A 14,686-nucleotide genomic window follows, 5' to 3' on the forward strand; every position below is an offset into this window, starting at 1 on the left:
AGACACAGAATCGGAAACAGGCTCCAGGCTCCGAGCCATCAGCCCAGAGCCTGACGCGGGGCTCGAACTCACGGACCGCGAGATCGTGACCTGGCTGAAGTCGGACGCTTAACCGACTGCGCCACCCAGGCGCCCCTTAAATTCTTAAATTAAGTGGGCAGTGGAAATTAGTCTTAAAATAATCTCTAATGGGAACAAAGTGGTGGTTACCAGGGAGGGAAGTAAGGGTGAGGGATGGGTGAAAAGGGATAGGGATTAAGGAGTGCATTTGTGATGAGCACCGGGTGATGTATGGAATTCCTGAATCACTATATTGTACACCTGAAACTAATGTAACACTCTATGTTAACTATACTGGAATTTAAATAATGGAAAAAAATACAATGGGAAAAATATCTCTAATGAGGAACAATTCTGGAACGGTAGAGTAAGGTCTTCTGAAAATCTCTTCCATAAAACCAATCAGAACATTGTAAAAATTTTTCAAAATAAACTTTCTCCAAACTCTCTCCAAAGGTTCACAGCCAATATAAGGAGTATTATTCAAGAGAAGTACTTATTCTCAGTAAAATCAGGGAGTCCTATTGCCATCCATTTCTTCCACATTCTGTAGAAGCCTTGAAGATTTTGAAATAACAGAAAGGTAAATCCATCAGGAAGATATAATGATTGTAAAGATATATGTATTTAACCACAGAACCTCAAAATACATGAAGCAAAATTGAAAGAATTGAAAGGAGAAATAGATAATAGTAATAGCTAAAGATTTCACTACTCCACTTTCAACAGATCACTAGAGAAAACATCAACATAGAAGTAAAAGACTTGAACTATAAACTGACTAGATCTAACATTTATACTGTACCAAACAACATCAAAATACACATTACTCTTTTTTTCTTTTTTTATATATATATGAAATTTATTTATTTTTTTTTAATTTTTTTTATATATATATGAAATTTATTGACAAATTGGTTTCCATACAACACCCAGTGCTCATCCCAAAAGGTGCCCTCCTCAATACCCATCACCCACCCTCCCCTCCCTCCCACCCCCCATCAACTCTCAGTTTGTTCTCAGTTTTTAACAGTCTCTTATGCTCCCACTCTAACCTCTTTTTTTTTTCCTTCCCCTCCCCCATGGGTTCCTGTTAAATTTCTCAGGATCCACATAAGAGTGAAACCATATGGTATCTGTCTTTCTCTGTATGGCTTATTTCACTTAGCATTACACTCTCCAGTCCCATCCACGTTGCTACAAAAGGCCATATTTCATTTTTTCTCATTGCCACGTAGTATTCCATTGTGTATATATACCACAATTTCTTTATCCATTCATCAGTTGATGGACATTTAGGCTCTTTCCATAATTTGGCTATTGTTGAGAGTGCTGCTATGAACATTGGGGTACAAGTGCCCCTATGCATCAGTACTCCTGTATCCCTTGGGTAAATTCCTAGCAGTGCTATTGCTGGGTCATAGGGTAGGTCTATTTTTAATTTTCTGAGGAACCTCCACACTGCTTTCCAGAGCGGCTGCACCAATTTGCATTCCCACCAACAGTGCAAGAGGGTTCCCGTTTCTCCACATCCTCTCCAGCATCTATAGTCTCCTGATTTGTTCATTTTGGCCACTCTGACTGGCGTGAGGTGATACCTGAGTGTGGTTTTGATTTGTATTTCCCTGATAAGGAGCGATGCTGAACATCTTTTCATGTGCCTGTTGGCCATCTGGATGTCTTCTTTAGAGAAGAAAATACACATTACTCTTAAGAGCACATGGAACATTTATCTGGGGTAGACCATATGTTAGACCATATTAGACCATAAAACAATACTCAATAAGTTTAAAAGTATTAAAACCATACAAAGTGTGTTCAATTGAATGAAATTAGAAATGAAAAACCAGAGAATTTGAGAAATTCACAAATGTGCTGACATATGCACTCCTAAATAGTGTACTCCTTAATAAAGAATGGGTCAAAGAAAACATCACAAGGGATATTAGAAAATAGTTGAAATAAATGAAAATTATGTACCATATACCAAAATTTATGGAATGCATCAGCTAAAGCAATGTTCAGAGGGAAATGTATAACTGTAAAGCATATATTAAAAAGAAGAAAGTAATAATCTGTCTTTCTACTTTAAGAAACTAGAAAAAAGAAGAGCAAACTAAACCCAAAACAAGTAGAAGGAAGAAAATAATAAATGTTGGAGGGCAATTAAATGAAATAGATAATAGAAAAAACATTTAAGAGAATCAAAGAATCTAAAAGTTGGTTCTTTGAGAAGATCAACAAAACTGGTAAACCTTTAGCTAGACTGACCAAGCCAAAAAAAGAAGAAGAATTAAATTACTAAAATTTTAAAGAAAGGAAATTATTACTGACCTTACAGAAATAAACAGGATCATCAGGAATACTATGAGCAACTGTATGCCAACAAATTAGACAGCTGAGATGAAATGGAGAAATTACTAGAAATATACAAATTATTGAAACTGACTAAAGAAGAAATAGAAATTGTTTTTGAACTCATAACAAAGACATTACATTAGTAATATAATAACTTCCCCCCCCCACAAAACAAAACACAAAAGAAACAAACAAAAAACAGGGCTAAATGGCCTCACCATTGAAATATACCAAATATTTAAAGAAGAATTATTACTAAGTCTTCACAAAGTTTTGCAAAATATAGAAGAAGAGGTAACATTTCTTTACTTCTTAAATCAGGTCATTATTACTCTGATTTAAAAAAAATCACAAGAAAAGGAAAATATTTATTATGAGTATAAATAATAAAATCTTCAACAAAATACTAGCAAACTGAATGAAGCAACTTATAAATGGATTGTACACTATGTTTAAGTGCGATTCATCCTAAGAATATAAAGTTGGCTTAATATCCAAAATTCAATGTAATACACCATATTAGTAGAATAGAGGACAAAAACCACATGATCACCACAATAGATGCAGAAACACATATCCCCCATGCTAGAAATCTAAAATTTGTCCAGTAAGTAGTAGCTATAACTTGTCCTACCATTTCAGATAATTTGAAGTCCTGAGAATTTAAGTATTTGTTTTAGTTATAAACCTATACAATGTCTGTTTCCATTTGGTCTCATATATACCAACCTTAGGCTGTAGTTGTTATGTTCATCAGAATCCTTATATTTTTACTCAATATGCCCAAACTGACTGATTAATTTTTCTCTAAACCTTTTGTGTTCCCTTTCTTGGTTTATTTAGATTCTGTATTCTGATTGTTACATACTTCTTCAACTTCATCTTATATTGCTCTCTCCTTTACATTGGCCTTCTGCTAGTTCATAGAACAGTGCAGATCTTTCCTACTTAGAAGCCTTTGTACTTGTTTTCTTGGCCTAAAATATTCCCCATCAAGCTCTGGCTCTTTCTCATTTTTTAGGTTTCAGGTTAAAAACCACTCCCCCAAAGAGGTCTTCTCTGATCACTGCATCTAATGAAACCCCTCCCCAGCTCTGTGCCTTATATGTCTAATATAATAACATAATATTTGTTGACTGATCAGTCAAGCATGCAATCAGTCTCTGACAAGATAAGTTCAAAGGGAATGCTTTCTCTTGGTGCCATTGTGGCAGGATTGTTTTTTATTTCCCATTTTCCTGGAGCCTAACACATACCAAGGCTCAACTAACAGAAAGAGAGAATGAAATGTTTGTGTCATCATAGCTTATACAATATGTTGAGGGGGCCATTCTGGGGGTGTAATAGTTCCAATATTGTGGTAGATATCCTTTCTGCAGCATTCACCTCCAACACACACACTCTACCCCTGCTCCTCCATGAAAATAGAATTATTGGAACTGAGAAATAAGGATAGAAAAGAAAGGTATGGGAGAGAAGCTGAGAGGTTAAAGGAGCCCAAGGGGCATGGAGGAAGGAGAGAAGAAAGAGAAGACCTAAAGGGGAAGAGTTCTGTTCCTCACTAGGTGAATGAATTTCGTCATTATCTACAACTTGCAAAAGCTACAATCTTAGAGTCATGTAGAATCCTTCCTTAAATGTCCTCCTTTCCTTTCTTAACCTTAATGAAAAGCTATCAGTTATAATCTGTTCTACCTCTGAAATCTCCTCTATCTCACTCAATTAAACTTAATTACCATCTGTTATGCCCTAAAGGTCACTTACACCAAAATTTGTGAAGGCCTTTACCTGATGTTTTAGCTTTAGTTTCATTATTTCCACCTAGTTATCCATACTGCAGCAAGGGCATTCTTTCATAAGCATACATTTTGCTATGTCATTCTCTACTTGAGGCATATTCACAACTAAAACCCTCATTTCTTAGTGTGGGCAATTAGGGCAAATATTACCTCAGCTTCTCTCTAGCGTCTAAATCGAGGGGTACCATTAATTCCCTTAACACTGATGTTCCTGTATGCTTTTTGCCTTTGCTGTGTTGTTCTTTTGATATGAATGTAATTTTACCCTTTAAAGGTGGTCTCATCTTCTAAGCATTATCTACTTTATGAATCCTTCCCTAAAAGTCCACTCTGAGCAGAAGCAATGGTGCCATCCCCACACCCAACCCCACCACCACCACCACTACCATGGGTTCCTTTAACTTTTGTTTACCATTACAGGGTTAGGCTGTGAATAATCAAGTAGTTTTCAATTTATTTTTTGAATTTATTTCTCATTCTTTCATCTCTTCCTTTATTAGTTCATGCCTTTCCTGCTTTGACCTCCATCATAGAAGATATTTTTTTCCCTATAAATCCCTCTGTTCCTGTATATTATTGCCAAAGAAATGAAACTATTACATTTTGCTTAAAACAAGTTGACATTCTGGGCCTGGTGACATTTCTAAGGTATGGATAGCAGCATGTTTTATTGTCACATCTGTACTAGAACTGCTAGGATTTTTAGGGCTAGTATTCAGGATTGTCCACTCAAAGTACTCAGCTGAAGTTAAGAGATCCACCAAGAAATTCCTTTTCTTTCTTAGGGGTGGAAAATATCTCTATCCCCTACTCTTTCCCTGAACAGACCTGGTCTAGTCTTTACATTGTCAAACTCTTGAGTATATTGGGCAGAACACTGATTGCACTGTCCTATAAACATAAAGAGTTACAACCACCTGAACAGCAAAGATAAGAATAAATATACAGGTGATTCTCTGCTTAGGAGTAGTGGAACCCCAAGCATATATACTACAGATGGATGGCACTGGGGAAAATGAAAAGATAGGGCCTTGTGATAGTCTTCACTTAATAGTCTTATAAATTTTAAATAAGTAAATGAGAAGAATCCTAAGGAGAGGATTTCCCTTTCTTCTTGGTGATAATAGTTTAAAGATCTATAATTCAAGTTGGGAACCCTAGATACCCATAGGCATCAGAAGATGCTTTGTTTCCAAGACTGAATCACAAAAGACCATAGCCATTTATAGGAGATCTCTAGACCAGAGGTTGCAAATTGGTAGCTTGAAAATTTAATTTGTTTGATCCATATAGTGTTTATAACTTTTTAAAAAATTAATGTTTATTTATTTTTGAGAGAGAGAGAGAGAGACAGATTGTGAGCGGAGGAGGGGCAGAGAGAGAGGGAGACACAGAACCCGAAGCAGGCCCCAGACTCTGAGCTGTCAGCATAGAGCCCGACACGGGGCATGAACTCACGGACTGTGAGATCATGACCTGAGCCAAAGTCGGATGCTTAACCAACTGAGCCACCTAGGTGCCCCATAACTTTTAAAGTTATTTGCAATGATTTGAAATTTGGGAGATGTCACATAAATCCCAAGATTTTTTTATTATTTTATGAAGTCAGAAGATGTGACATTGGTCTCAAACTCTCACATGGCCACAATCGGCTGAGTAGTGGTTGTTCTTGTTAATGGGCATATGCTTGCCATTCCCCCGAATCTCTATCACTTTTTACTCTCTTCCTGAAAAAGGGTCCAATGTTAGTTGCCATTAATCAACTCACTTGCATTTTTACATATAGTAGAATTGAGAGCTGCTAGTAGAATTAAAAGGAATGTGACATAGTTCTTATACCTGTAGCTGTCAAAACATAAGGAAAAAAGATTGAGAGGACTGGTTTCAAAACATATAGGGGAGTTTGCATTTCCTTATAGAAATGAAGAATATTTTGGGGTGCCTGGGTGGGTCAGTCAGTTAAGTGTACAACTTTTGATTTCAGCTCAGGTCATGATCTCATAGTGGTGAGATTGAACCCCGCATCAGGCTCCATGTTGACCATGGAGATGGAGCCTGCTTAAGTCTCCCTCCCTCTCTCTCTCTCTCTCTCCTTTTGTCCCTCCCCCACTTGCTCTCTCACTCTCAAAAAGTAAAAAAAAAAAACTAGAAATGAATGTTTCTACATCTTTACTATGCATACAAAGTATGCCTTTGTTGAAGAAATACAACTTCAGGTATTAACATCATGCAATTTGGTATAGAGAATTATAACTGATATATAAAAAAGATGTACAATAGAAATCTTAATTAACCTTAAAACATAGACTGAAAGTTCAACAGGTTTTGTGTTTGAATGCCTACACTAAGTGTTGCTGCTGGGAAATGCAATTAATACATTGAGCAACAAACATTCCCGGGTACCAAAATATTTTATAGATGCCAAATTTATAAGAATGTCTATTGCAGAAGAATTATATGTTGAACTAGAAGTATTTTTTTCGGTGCTGAATAAACGACTGAGGCCATATACAGAGCACATTATGTGGAAAGTTGGATTTCTTGTGGCATTTTCTTTTGTAGTTTATGAGAGAACAGATATAAAAAATACTGTAGAGTTATGTGTATTTTTTCATGATTACATTGAGAATTTTGATGTGAATGAAGAAATTTTTGGCTTTTGCCCATTACAAGCAAATCAGAAAATGCTTTACTTGGGTATATTGAAAAAATTCCTAAGTATAATATAAGCAGACCACAATTAGTACATTTGAGTGTTAATGTCAGATTTATGAAATGTATATCCAATGCTGCAAAGTTTTATAGAGACAAATTTATGTTTGTTCATTGGTAGATTCACTAGGAATTATTTGCTTTGTGGTAAAAAGGCTTAAATAGAGCATATTATAGAGACAGCAGCTGCTACCAGGAGCTGGAGACCTCGAACTGACTTGAACAACAGCTCAAAAGTTGGGCAAAATGGATGAACAGTATGTTTCAGTTTCTCTTTATGAGCCTAGGTGCCTAAGTTAGGGCAAGGTGCTTGCCCCCAAAATTAAACCCACTGTACAAAGAGTAAATCTGTGTCTGGAAAGAGAGCAACTCTTTTCCTTTAAGATACTGACTTAAACTAAATAACCTCACTCCTTAGTCTCTCACCATTTCTCTTGCCCACACCTCTGTTAAAACTAATCCATACTAAATTCCATACTCAATGTGGGAATTCCAAATACAAAATCTGACATTAACATCTTGGTGCAGAAGAAAAGGAAGCAGGTTTCTGTTTTGAAATCAAAATGGTAATAGTTTTTAAAAGAAAATTACAATAGGGTACCTGGGTGGCTCAGTCAGTTATACATCCGACTTCAGCTCAGGTCATGATCTGGCGGTTCATGGGTTTAAGCCCCACATCAGGCTCTGTGCTGACAGCTCAGAGCCTGGAGCCTGTTTTATTTATTTATTTTTTTTTTTTAATTTTTTTTTAACGTTTATTTATTTTTGAGACAGAGACAGAGCATGAATGGGGGAGGGTCAGAGAGAGAGGGAGACACAGAATCTGAAACAGGCTCCAGGTTCTGAGCTGTCAGCACAGAGCCTGACGCGGGGCTCGAACTCACGGACCGTGAGATCATGACCTGAGCCAAAGTCGGCCGCTTAACCGACTGAACCACCCAGGCGCCCCTGGAGCCTGTTTTAGATTCTGTTTCTCCCTCTCTCTCTGCCCCTCCCCTGCTCATGCTCTCTCTCTCACTGTCTCTCTCAAAAATAAACATTAAAAAATAATAAAAAATAAAATTGTAATAATTAATTATGGCTATTTTTAATTTGGAAGTTTTCATGTTTTTAATTTAAAATATTCCTACTATGATTTTTTACCTTATCTCATATGCTCACCCCATAATCATTTTAAAAAGCTTTATTATATTTCTGACAGGCTTTTTAAAGAATATAATTTATTGTCAAATTGGCTTACATACAACACCCATTGCTCATCCCAACAAGTGCCCTCCTCAATGCCCATCACCCAAATAGCCTGATTTACTTATGTAAGATACCCCTGTAGCTCCTGCAGGCATTTGAATTTTTGACATCTACATTAGATAATATTTTAGCTACTCCTCCCCTTGCCTCTACTGTTGACCCTCCAAGAGAAGGAAAAGTTTAACAATTTATTGTCCAGAAGATGGTGAGTTATTGAAAGAACAGACCACTTTGGGTTCACTTCTGTGTACCCAGCATAAACTATAGTAGTCATTCAATGAGTGTTTACTAGATGGATGTATAAATCTCATGCAAGTTTAGTATTAAAGATAATTATTTTCCTTTCCCTTCAACTTCTTCTTGACCCTTTTCTGCCTTAGATGCCTATACAACAGCTGAAGTGGTTTATTCGTGGACTCTTGGGAAGAACAAATCTGTGGAAGTAGCACAGGATGGCTCCCGCCTGAATCAGTACGACCTGTTGGGCCATGTTGTTGGGACAGAGATAATCCGGTCTAGTACAGGTATTTATTTTATTTAATAAGCATTTTTGTAATATGTATCACATACCAGTCACTATTGTAAGTCCTTGTAATAACATGCAATCCTCAAAACAGTCTTGCGATGTAGGTACTATTATCGTAAGGAAACTGAGGCATAGAAATATTCAGTAATTTGTCCCATGTCACATTATGTAATAGAGCCAAGATCTGAACTCAGGTAGATTGGATCCCAGAACAATGCTATTAATTGTGATGCCCTCCTGTCTCTTGGTGAGTGGGTTAGAAAGTCAAAGCAGGGGCGCCTGGGTGGCGCAGTCGGTTAAGCGTCCGACTTCAGCCAGGTCACGATCTCGCGCTCCGTGAGTTCGAGCCCCGCGTCAGGCTCTGGGCTGATGGCTCGGAGCCTGGAGCCTGTTTCTGATGCTGTGTCTCCCTCTCTCTCTGCCCCTCCCCCGTTCATGCTCTGTCTCTCTCTGTCCCAAAAATAAATAAAAAAAAAAAAACGTTGAAAAAAAAAATTTAAAAGAAAGTCAAAGCATTAGGGCTGGACTGTGGTAGAAGAGAAGGCAAAGGGAAACCATGATGGTGGGAAAACTGAACTTTGATCCTAAAGGCTTCATGAAGACAATTGCTCAACTCTTCCAATGCTGAGGTGACAAATTAATAACCCAGGAGAAACCAGGTACACAGCCAAGAAGTCTAAGGATGAGCCATGGAATTATTTTTTTAAGTGAGCCGCCCATCTCAAAAACAAGTCTGTCTGGCAAACCTTGTCAGGTCCTCTTAATAGCTAAATCCTTGGATATTAATAAATGGCACCTAGAGACTTGTTTTGTAGCCTTGAATCCTATTTGGAAACTGACAAGTTCCCGGGGCCTAAGGAAGAAGGCACCTTGAATCTGAGCTAAGCTTAAGGTATTTGGCATAATGGAGTATAGTTGGGGGGCTCACATAGCTAACAATATTTTTTGCTACCAAGGGCAGGAATACTTGTCTTGGTGAAAGATCTGAATCCACAATTATAAATGGATTAGGGTACTTTTGTCATTTTATTTCATTATCTGGCCATTGTTCCCTCTCCTTGTGATGTTACAGTATATCATCTTGTCTGTGCCCTGTTTTCCCTCCACTCCAGGACCAGGGAAAGGTATCTAAATAAAGAAGAATTTGAAATATCTTTTTGAGACAGGATTTAGAGATTTGGAATTTGGTGTGGGGAAAGGCTATTACAGTGAAAGGCAATACCGAGGTATCGATTTGAAAATATGACATGTTGGAGAGGCTGCAACTGGTTCAGAGTAATAAATGTAGGGTATAGAGAGTATAGGGCCACAAAGATGTAGGCAATAAACTTCATATAAAAAAAAAAAAAAAAGACCCCAGATAGATCATAGTAGCCCAGATGTCACAATGGTTGTGACTTGAAAATAAAAAGTAACCAACTCACCATATGTCATGTAGCAAGGCCTAGCTAAGCATGATCAAAATACCAATCATACTCTTAACTCCTTCTATCTTGTATATTTACATAGCGAATAAAGGCAAGTCTTGGAAAAACTGAAAAAAAAAAAAAAAGATGTAGGCTGCTCTCCTCTGAGAGAATTCTGGAGTTTGGCCCATGGTGTTGATCGTGGCTGGACTAGGCTGGGAAGCTGGCAAGGCACCATGTATGTAGCTGGCCCGGATCGAAGAGTCTTCCTGCTCCAGCAGGTGTAAGTTAGCTGCTGGAGCAAAATGCCCAGTTTTGGAGAAACTGTACAAGTGTCAGAGGGGGGTGTCCCCAGGCCACCTGGACCTCATTACTTTGCTCCAAGGAGCACTCTATGCCTTCACAGGTCTACTACTGTGCAGGGATACTATGCTCCTGGGGCTCAGATTCTGGCTGTGCCTCCTATGTGGAAGCATTGGAATGTGGTCTGGGGCCAGTTGCCCAACCTCCCCAACATGGCTTGCTCTCACTGAATCTGGATCTTAATATAAATACCACCTACTAGTTGCAGACCTGCTGCTACGTTTTCATGCCCTGACCCCTGGACTGGACACAGGCCTTGTTAGGGTGCTTGAAACCCCCTTCCTAGGGCCCTATGGAAAGGTGGGGCCAAGGGCAATTCAGCTGGGCTTGGTGGCATGTGTGTTGGGGGGGTGGTGGTATTCCAGACCTGGAACTGGAGGGTATTACACTAAGTGAAATAAGAGAAGACAGATATCATGTTTTCACTCATATGTGAAATTTGAGAAACTTAAGAGAATACCATGGGGGACTGGAAGGGGCAAAACATAAAAGACTCTCGAATACAGAGAACAAACTGAGGGTTGATGGGGGTAGGTGCAAGGGAGTGGAAAATGGGAGATGGCCATTGAGGAGGGCACTTGTTGGGATGATCACTGGGTGTTGTATGTGAGTGATGAATCATGGGAATCTACTCCTGAAGCCAAGAGCACACTGTATACAATGTATGTTAGCCAACTTGACAATAAAATATATATTTTTTTAAAAAGAGGTACAAACTTGCAGTTATAAATGCTCATCATGAAGATGAAAGCCACAACATAGGGAATATAGTTAATAATATTGTAATAACTTTGTATGGTGAGAGATGGTAACTACATTTATTGTGCTGAACATTGTATAATGTACAGAATTGTCAGATTACTCTGTTGTACACTTGATACACTTGATATAGTTGTATGGCAACTATACTTTAATAAAACAAAGAAAAATACAACCAACTAAATAAAATGAGGTATGCCTGTAATTCTAAGAAGAGGGCTCCTCCTCTGTGCTCCAGATTCAAATAAATGAATAAAATTCCTCAAAATCTGTGTTCACACCATTCCCTATTTCAGCACCAATTCAATTATTTCTCCTTTGTCGAATTATTGCACTAATTTCCTAAGTGGAGGATTTGGATGTATGATCTTATTTTTCCATTCCTATAAATTTGACTATTTGTTAGAATAATATTTTTATTACTGTCATTGTATATATTAGCTGTCTAGACATGTAGCCTAGGTAACTCAGAAGAAAATAAGAGAGAGTGAGAAAAAAGACAAGTCAGAGAGATGGAGATATAAAGATGAAGAAGGCAAGATAAAAGTACAAGGAGTGGAAATAGAGAATTGAAAACAAAATCCAAACATGAATTTAAGAAAATATATCCACTCACTTAGTATAATGAGTTAATTTGCCAAGCTATTTAAAAAAAACCTTGTGTCTTCACAACCTTTGATACCAGCTAGATTGTGAATGTGTTTTATATTATATTCTCAGATATTTCACATTTAACACAAATGGAACTTAATAGGCTGGACTACAAAGGCAGGGGAAATTTCCCTAAACCACATAAAGGGTCATATTTCATAATAAGATACACAAAGAGAGGCAGCAAGAAGAGGGGGAATGTAATGGTCCATTTTATAAAAACATATTTATGTAAAGCATTAATTTGCTCAACTGTTTTGCATTTCTGATCCATAGATAATAACTAATTTGTGAATACATAATGCATTATGTTTTATAGTGTACTCTTGAATATTTCATACACAACAAAGATGGTACCTAATAATCTTAATAATAAGCTGAGACACAGGGTGGAAATATAATGGGGAACTTTGAAAAAAAATCTTCCAATCTGATCGAAGCTTCATTCTTTGGCATAGCAGATGATGTAAGGAGATACAAAATATTAGAGTTATATTTCAGAGAACCTAGTCAGTTAATTGACACAATGAATTAATATATTAAACTTTCTAAACACCCACCTGTAATTTTTCACCCACAGAAAGTATCTAGGTTATGAATATCTGTGAATGTGCAAAGGCGACTTTCCATGATCTCTTGACTATTTCACATTGGACCCAGATAGTCTGCAATACAAGGGAAGAAATGGGAAACCCTCCCAACCAAACAAAATGCTTCAGTTCTAAGGAGAATTCTTTTTGCCTCTTTGCTTCCCCTGGCACCCCAGTTTTATTGAAATATGATTGAAAAAATTGTATACATTTAGGGTGTACAATGTGTATGTATGTTGTGAAATGATTACTGCAATTCAGTTAATTAACACATCTATCACTCTGGTGATGACACCACTTACGAATTTACTCCCAGCAAATTTCAAGTATACAATACAGTGTTATTAACTGTAGTCATCATGCTGTACATTAGATATCCAGAGTTTATTCATCTTATAACTGGAATTTTGTACCCTTTGATCAACATCTCCCCATTTCCCCTACCTCTCAGTCCCTGGAAACCACCATTCTCCTCTGTTTCTATAAATTTTTTTAGATTCTACATGTAAATGTTACCACACAATATTTGTCTTTGGCTTATTTCACTTAGCATAATGTCTTCTAGATTCATCCATGTTGTCAAAACTGGCAGGATTTTTATTTTTATTTTTTTATGGTTGAGGTAATACTTCATTGTGTATGTGTGTAACTATCACTTTTACTTCACTCATTCATCCACTTATTGGCACTTAAGTTGTTTCCATGTTTTGTCTATTGTAAATAATCCTACAATGATCATAGGGGTGCAGATATCTCTTCTAGGTACTGATTTCTTTTTTCCTTTGGACATATACGTAGAAGTGGGATCACTGGATAATATGCCATGTCTATTTTAAATTTTTTGAGAAACTTCCATACTAGTTCCCATAGTAGCTGTGCCAATTTATATCCCACCAAGAGTGCACAAGGGTTCACTTTCCTCCACATAATTTCCAACGCTTGTTATCTCTTGTTATTTTAATGATAGCCATTCTAGGAGGTGTGAGGTGATAATCTCTCCCTGATGATTAGTAACATTGAACACATTTTCATGTACCTATTGGCCATTTGTATGTCTTCAGAAAAATTCCACTCATCCTTGACCCATTTTAATTAGACTGTTTTGGGGTTTTTTTTGCTATTGAGTTATAGGATGTCTGTATATATTTTGGACTATAATCTTTTATCAGGCATATGGTTTGCAAACATATTCTACCATTATTCAGATTGCCTTTTTATTGATTTTTTTCCTTTGCTATGAAGATGCTCTTTAGTTCTATGCAGTCCCACTTATTGTATTAGCTGTCATTGCCTGTGCTTCTGGTGTCAGGTCTTACTTACATTTAAGTATTTAATTCATTTTGCATTAATTTGTAAGACAGGGGTCCAAATTCATTCTTTTGCATGTGGATATCCAGTTTTCCCCACTACCATTTATTGAAAAGACTATTCTTTCCTCATTGTGTATTCTTGACATCCTTGTCAAATATTAGTTAACTATATATGCATGAGTTTATTTCTGAGGACTTCATTACGTCCCATTGATCTATGTGTCTGTTTTTATGCCAGTACAATACTGTTTTGATTACTATAGCTTTGTAATATAATTTGAATCAGGAAGTGTGCTGTCTCCATCTTTGTTCATGTTTCTTTGAATTGGTCTGGCTATTCAGAGTCTTTTGTGGTTCTATATGCATTTCAGGATTATCTTCTCTGTTTCTGTGAAAATGCTATTAAAATTTTGATGGGGATTGCATTGACTCTGTATATCATTTTAGGTAGTATGGATATATTTTGCAATATCAATTCTTCTAATTTATGAACACAGGATATCTTTTATTTGTGTCTTCTTCAATTTCTTTCATCTTAGAGTTTTAAGTATACAGATATTTCACCTAATTACATTTACTGTTATTATTTTTGATACTATTATAAATGAGATTGTGTTAATTTCTAATATTGTTGTTAGTATATAGAAACACTACTAATTTTTGTATGTTATTTATATATATGTAATTATGGTTTCAGGAGTAGAATTTAGTGATTCACCTCTTACATATAACACCCAGTGCTCATCACAACAAATGTCCTCCTTAATGCCCATCACCCATTTAGCCCACCCCCCACCTAACACCCTCCAGCAACCCTCAGTTTCTTCTCTTTCAGAGTCTCTTATTGTTTCTATCCCTCCCTGTTTTTATTTTTCCTTCCTTTCCCCTTGTTCATCTGTTTTTT

At 37.0% G+C, this 14,686-nt stretch overlaps 1 protein-coding gene across 1 annotated transcript in view; it reads left to right on the forward strand.

The window, feature by feature from the left end:
• Positions 1-14,686, forward strand: part of GABRA3 (gamma-aminobutyric acid type A receptor subunit alpha3) — a 214,033-nt gene that overhangs the window by 144,482 nt on the left and 54,865 nt on the right. The window contains exon 6 of the mRNA XM_047097768.1: positions 8,558-8,701. Within this exon, the coding sequence (XP_046953724.1) occupies positions 8,558-8,701 (144 nt within the window). The remainder of the gene's footprint in view (positions 1-8,557; positions 8,702-14,686) is intronic.

The sequence above is a fragment of the Lynx rufus genome, unplaced genomic scaffold (assembly GCF_022079265.1).
Source record: "Lynx rufus isolate CCGP_SWC_20201006 ecotype Redwood Valley unplaced genomic scaffold, mLynRuf1.p SCAF_40, whole genome shotgun sequence".
NCBI classification, from domain to species: Eukaryota; Metazoa; Chordata; class Mammalia; order Carnivora; family Felidae; genus Lynx; species Lynx rufus.